Raw genomic sequence first — 6,745 nt, forward strand, 5'->3', positions numbered from 1 at the left:
GTCACCTCCCTGTAATCGCCAAACCCTCCATCCCGCCACGCTCGACACGCGGCAGCTCACCCACTTCCCTCAAACGAAACCAAATGATATCCGCTTCAAAAATGCTTCCGAAGCAAAGGTATTTCCATTCCATCAAACATCAAACAACCCCACGACTATAAACAAGTCGCATGAGCAACTGAAAAGAAAAAGTTATTACGGAGCATTGTCATTACCGTCGTGTCATCGTGGAAAAGAGGCTTCGCCACATTACTGATGTTACGAAGGGCTGCACCGTCATCATCCAAAGGGAGGAAACCCCCCGCTTCCTCCACAAGAAAACAATCGTTCCACACATTCCTTTGCTACACTTCTCATGTTCAAAATGCTGTTAGAGGAGAGGGAGGGGGAAGACGTCCCGCCCCGTCCCGTTGGGACTTCAGTTGTGTTTATGTAATGCGTTATTGCATATGGCATGTCATTTGCGCGTAATAATTCTGCTTCCTCCTCCGTTCCCGCTTCTCTCGTGGATTCAATCCGTGTTAGGAATAACCACGTCTCTGCACGTCTAATATATTCAGGGGGGACGGGAGCCATGAGGATAACACGTGGAGCCGCCCTCTGTGACGCTCGAATGGCTTCAAAAAGACTCTGCGCAGACCTCAACAAACTCAAACGTCCCGTGGGGGTTTCTGAACCCTTAACATCGACAACTGCATCGCAGTCGAGGACCGCATGAGACAATTCATCAGAATGAAAGAGCAATAGATGTCCCGGATATTCTTCGCATTCTTTTCTTAGGCGGAGCAGTAGCGCTTCGTCGCTGTAGCTGCTCTGAAGCACTCGAACGTCGCACCCTTTTGCCAGAATCGATGTGATGAGCTGCATCGACATGTCTTTTACATTTCCAAGAAGAAGAACCCGACGTGGGGGACTGGGTAAGAGCCGCCTCCCATTTTCCCTCTCATGATCTCTGTTAGTGGTGGATACATTATTGAGGTTAAGAGCGCTGGGAAGCACTTCCGAAAAGAGTGGTCGCTGTAGCGGGGTGACCGGGACGCGGTTAAAATCAAACAACTCAGTTCCCTCACCGAGTGCGCGAGGGTACTCGTAGAATATAGTCATTGTTCGCAATCGTTACAGCAGTAAAGAAAACAATGAACCACAAAGTCCGTTCAGCTTTCCAGAGACAAAGCGTCCCGTTAATGGGGAAAAAATGGAGCAAAAAAATTTAACTGCAGCAATATTACACCGAATTCCTCTTCAGATACCCAGCGAAACCAAAGTAAAAGAGGTATAGATTTTGTGACGTACGTCTTTGATAGATAAAAAGCGAAAAAAAAAGGAGTAAAGAGAAAGTGGCCGCCTATGAGTTTTGTTCCAGTACCCCTATGTTATATCTAATACGATTTCTCTCCTGATTTTATCTTCTGCTGATCTTCTTGTCGCCTTTCTTCTTTTTTTTTTTTTTTGCGTCGGTCCTTCTTTACACCTTAATTCCACGAACAGATAGCTGAGTTCAACGTGGTTCCTTGGGATGAAAAGAAAAAGCTCCCCTTTTTGTTGTTTTTTTGGGGGGGGGGGTTTCTAATGCTATCTCAACCTTTGTCCTTGTTGTTTTGAGATATGAAGTGCTCCAGTAATTATCGTCTGCTCACGCTCCAAGCACTGTAATCCAACTCAATATGTACACTTCAATGCATTCAAGTAACGAAACAGATGTAAAGAACGAAACAAAAATAATGGTTTGAAGAAAAAGAAATAGAAAGAGAAGGGGGAAAAAAAAGAGAAATTAATTGGAGAATAAGCAGAGTTTCGTGGTGTCGCAACAACGATACCGCGCAGGCCAGAGAGTGTGTGCACAACGAAAAGCCCTTTACAAACATCGGCACATGACTGAGTGTCGGACAAAACAGACTCATTCCCCTCCTTATTTTCATATATATTCTGTTCCTTTAACTTTAGCTACCCCTCCACTCCTTTATCGGAACCTCTGCTATAACCTCACGATACATCACCCTAAGTACGTTCACAAACCGTTTGAAGTTTCCGAAGTAAGGCGTGTGTATCGTGGAGCAAACTTTCGAACAAGGCAAAAGGACGAGGAAATAATGAATGAGTGAATGATGAAAAACGGAAAGGGTAACGTCCTCGGATTCTACTGCCGCTGTGACCTCCACTTTCTACCTATAGCTAAAGTGTCAGCATCCGCTCCCCGTCTCTATGCGCGATGATTCCATGCGATTCGTATCCCTTCCACCCACAACTCCTCCTCCTCCTTCTCCCTCTCACTTCCCGACATCATCATCAACAACAACAAAACGAGATCTCATGGTGTCATCACCCGCTACTACCTAATCAAATAGCTCCGCATCGCATCACTGTTTGTCATAAACCTACGCTACAAATTGTCCCCAAGCTCAGACACACCACACATTGGAGTGAGCTCACTCATAACCTTAAATGCTTTTTGGGAACACCAACTCATAGAATTGATAGATGAACGCACACTCCACACCCCATAAGAAGAGGTTCCAGCTACTCATGCCTTTAATAATTTCTGGAGAATTCTTATACGGATCATCAGGATCGAAGTCTTTGAACTCCTCAGGCCATTCTGCCTGGTTGACGACCACCTTTGCCCGTTCCTCCTCACTCAACTGAGGGCGGCGTTTAGGGTCGCGGAAAACGAGCATGTTATAACCGCGTGAGGTACACAAAGCGGTAGCTCCTCCCATCGGGGCCATCATCACTCTTGGGACCAGTCGCCGCAGCATCTCAACGGTTGGATTATCGCGCTCCCTCTGGTGCAAAGAAGAACAGAGGCAAAATAAAAGATTGACAAAGGCACGAAAACGACGAGTCAAAGGAAAACATGCAAAAGAAGGACAGGGCGATAGCAAGGGAAAGTGAAAAATAATAACAATAAAAATAATAATAATAATTAACGCAGCGGGACACAAACACATAGCACCAAAATGAACAACAAAGAGGGGAAACAACAGTAACCACTTTTAGAAGAGTAAGATTGTGTGGTACGGCCCAAGTGGCTCTTTGTATCCGAGGCACATCCTCCCACCTCCGTAGCTGCTTTTCCTCTCCATCAGTTCAGCGGGGATCGAAGGTGGCTACCTGTGGTATGCATAGGTTGTACCAACTATTCGCCTCAAAGAAGTTTCTGGCCTCCTTCCACCCCACGTAACCCTTGCTCACAACAGTTTTCGTTGATGTTTCATTGCTAGCATAGTGAGGATCCGCAATCAGATATCGCGCCTCCGTCGTAGCAAGGTTCATATCAACGCCAAGAATGGTGTGCGCGTAGCTGCTGCCGCCGATCATGACGGGGCATGATCTTTTCCCCCTAAAGTGCTCCGCAAGAAGCGCCTGTATTTCCGGGTTCGTTTCCAGTTCAGCACCGCTTTCCATGCGCCTTATGGTGCAGTCTAAACCCGGAATGTAGTGCTGCAACACAATCATTATCTCGAAGGAGCCAATCCAATCTTTCGACCCCACAAACCCTTTACGATTCATCTTATCGGTGTCTTTCACGGAAAGGATTTCTTGAATAGTGTGAATACTTGGGATGGCACCTTGCATAAGTCCCTCGTATTGGAACCACGACAAAATCGTCTGAAGGCTCCGGTACGCGCAACCCCAACCAGAGTCCTTGAAGCCATCAATAAGATAATGATAATAATCGTAAGACCCGCTGGTTATGTAAACCTCTCCACCAGATACGGGAATGTATTCCTTGAGAGACTTATGAATGTTGCGCACCAGATGTTTCTCCCACGCCTGGCCAGTCCGAGGCATGTCACACCCTGCAGACACCTGGAGCCCCTTCACGGCGTCCCAGTTTTTCAGTCGCTTCTCCACTCGGAATAGGGAGAGTATAGGTAACAAAAGCGCATCGTGCTCTAAGACACGCTGGTTGGCCATGCCGTAGTGAATGTTTACCGGATGCACCAGCTGTGGCGGCCAAAATACCGCCGTCGGCGCCGTCACATTTTGGAAGAGATGAGCACGGAGAAGATCACCAATGTAACGTGCCACATCAGTGGCCGATTCGCCAAACACAACACGTTCATTCACATCCTCATCCTCCTTCTTCAAACGCAGACGCCCGACATCTCCATTTGCTGGTCCGTTTGTGACACTTGGCTCACTCGCTAGTAAAATGTCGCATGGTCCGCTAAGTTGAAACCCCGACAGCCACGAAACCGCGTCATGCACACCCTCCTCATCTCCCTTGAACATGTGACTGGTTAGCCCCTCGTTACTTACCCCTCCTCGGCTAAAAAGTAGCCAATATCTTTCCTCCTTCAAAATACCGAGTGCCATGCGAAGCTTTGCCACGACGGGCCACTCGACCGCCGCAACATTCAGCACACCGCTTTCGCGTGCTTCCTGTAATTCTTCGGTTCGACTTACATGTAGGGTTTCGCATGTGGGGAGATAAAATGGAAGAAAGGTGCCTTGAAGGGAGTTGTCGCGTACAACCGCAATAGTTTTGCCATTTTTCCGTACAACAAGAATAGGCAGCACCCCTTCATCCAATGTGGCGAATTCATTAGCCACCGTCGCCATAGGTTGAGCGCTGCGTAGCCTAACGAAAGATTTGCATCAAACAGAGTGGCGTCAAAGCGTATGCATAGAATACACACTCAAACACAGCGGAAAAAAAAACGATGTGCCAGGCAAAGAAAAGAGCAGTTTTGCACGCTCGAATGCTCGGTAGGGATGTTGCAATGCCAGCAAACGCACGTTTGGATCAAGCATGGTGGACGCACACTCGTACAGAAGGAGTTAAGGTAAACCAATAACAACTGAAATTAAAAAATGGGGAGTAAAAGAGAGAACACCTGTGGGTGGTAGAAGCTGATATGCGATGATTATGCTCAAGAATACTTCAAAAAATAACTTCGAGCGTTATGCCTTTCCTTGGAATGTGTCCGGGATTGGGGGGTGGCACCACAGTTAGGGGCACCACAAGCTCCGGTTGTTCCTCCTCCACCGGCAACTGACTTCTGAACCCGGAGGAAAACTCCTTAAGCCTAGAGGCAGAGCACCATAAGAATCGAAGTCGCAGTTGCCAACAGGTCGTAACGGCATCAGTTTGCATCGAAGCGTAATAATTTATATTGCTAAACGGTATACTAATGGGTACCGATGAACGCCCTATGAGATTCCATTCAAACTCTTCTACCACTGATGTTTGCGTGACAACCAACCGCGACTCCTCACCCGGAAGCTCGTGACATGTTACGCCGCGCTGTAGATGCTCGGGGAATGTGCACTCCAGCATTTCGAGAACACCTTGCACCATTACCACACGGGATGTGCAACCGTCACGGGGAAGAAACGCAGCCCGCAGCGAAGACCCAACCATCACAGTTGTGGACGAAACGACCACCGTCAGGACCACATCACCCGCGAAACTTAGCGGAAATTCAAGAGGTGTCCGCTGCTTGGCTAAATGACTCGCTATAAAGTTTGGCCTCCTGCAGGACAGTCCACTCCCAACAACATCATTCAACTCGTGCTCGTCCACTCCGAAAGGTTGAGGTGGATCGGGAACACATATCCGCACACGGAAGTTGAAGTTATCCATGGGAAAACACAGAGGCAGAAGTAGTGGAGAGAGGACCGACTGAGGTGAAAACACACTAATTGGAATGCGTACATTGGACGAGGATGTTGGCTCCCCCTCGCCATGATACGAAACTTTAAGGAGTAGAGTGTGACAGAAGCGCAAACATCGCCCCTTGTATGACGGTGGTAAACTATCAGGTACAGCGAACGTCACGGAGACCGCCTTCGTTTCTCCCAATCGAAGCGGAATGTCCTGAGCGAGAGCGAAGTCGTCTGAGCAGCACAACTTGTAGACGCGGCAGTCACTCGATGTGGACTCATCCACCAACTCCGGGCAGTGTTGGGCCACATTTCCCTCGTCCCATGCCAGAGCATACTGAAGGAGGCGGGAATCCACCACACAAGTGCAAACAACACGTCCCGTTATTGAAGCTGTGATGGAAATTGATGAGTTGTCAATGACAGGTGCGCCAAAGCTATTACCGACGTCTCTGAAGCGGCTTTTCAATGCACTGTTTGGCTCATTAGCGAGGCACTGGAACTCTACTTCCGCCTTTATATTATCACCAGGTGCATACCATTTGCGATGCAGCGTTGCCCTGAGCAACAACATCCGTTCCGATTCCGTGTTGTTGTTTTCCCACACTTTTGCTTGCCTCACCCTCCACTTACCCCACTCCTCTAGATCTCTCTTAAGGAGTTGAAACTTTACTTTCTTACAAACTTCAGCTTCCCTCTCTCTCTCTCTCTTCACGGCACGGCCGGACAAGCGCCGGGGCGCGCGACAGAAGCGCTAATATTATAACAGCGACAACCTGCAGCCGAATACACAAGCCGCGGCAACAAACGAGCGACATAACAAGAAGAAGAAAAAGAAAAAGAAAGATAACAAAATAACAGAAACGATGCCTAGAAAAAGGACACCAAGAGCAATTTGTCCGAACTCTTGCTCAGCCCTATGTGAGCACACAAATATATAAATATGCGTATATGCTTAAGAACGTATAGTTTATTCCGCTGCAGTAAACATTAGGTACTTAAACTCGTCAAATGCCATGAGACACAAAACATTGCATTATTGGTTCAATATCTTCACTCATTGCAGTTGTTGTTTTTTTTTTTGCTTCGCACTGCGTTCCCCTTTTCCTTTCTTTTTATCTAAGAAAAAAAAAAA

The 6,745-nt window shown here is 47.6% G+C and overlaps 4 protein-coding genes across 4 annotated transcripts; all 4 read right to left on the reverse strand.

Moving 5' to 3' along the window:
- Positions 1–279: 279 nt before the first annotated feature.
- On the reverse strand, positions 280–1,104 carry TEOVI_000537600 (uncharacterized protein; the record flags this gene model as incomplete). The annotated part of the gene is made up of 1 exon (XM_067220888.1): positions 280–1,104. The coding sequence occupies one exon, from the start codon at positions 1,102–1,104 to the stop codon at positions 280–282; it is 825 nt and encodes a 274-aa protein (XP_067076989.1).
- A 1,334-nt stretch (positions 1,105–2,438) lies between these two features.
- Positions 2,439–2,756, reverse strand: TEOVI_000537700 (uncharacterized protein; the record flags this gene model as incomplete). Its single annotated transcript, XM_067220889.1, has 1 exon — positions 2,439–2,756. The coding sequence occupies one exon, from the start codon at positions 2,754–2,756 to the stop codon at positions 2,439–2,441; it is 318 nt and encodes a 105-aa protein (XP_067076990.1).
- Positions 2,757–3,087: 331 nt separating this feature from the next.
- On the reverse strand, positions 3,088–4,566 carry TEOVI_000537800 (Peptidase family C78, putative; the record flags this gene model as incomplete). The annotated part of the gene is made up of 1 exon (XM_067220890.1): positions 3,088–4,566. The coding sequence occupies one exon, from the start codon at positions 4,564–4,566 to the stop codon at positions 3,088–3,090; it is 1,479 nt and encodes a 492-aa protein (XP_067076991.1).
- A 322-nt stretch (positions 4,567–4,888) lies between these two features.
- On the reverse strand, positions 4,889–6,184 carry TEOVI_000537900 (Rgp1, putative; the record flags this gene model as incomplete). The annotated part of the gene is made up of 1 exon (XM_067220891.1): positions 4,889–6,184. The coding sequence occupies one exon, from the start codon at positions 6,182–6,184 to the stop codon at positions 4,889–4,891; it is 1,296 nt and encodes a 431-aa protein (XP_067076992.1).
- Positions 6,185–6,745: the final 561 nt, after the last annotated feature.

This window comes from Trypanosoma equiperdum (assembly GCF_001457755.1).
Source record: "Trypanosoma equiperdum strain OVI genome assembly, contig: ctg_1255, whole genome shotgun sequence".
NCBI lineage: Eukaryota > Euglenozoa > Kinetoplastea > Trypanosomatida > Trypanosomatidae > Trypanosoma > Trypanosoma equiperdum.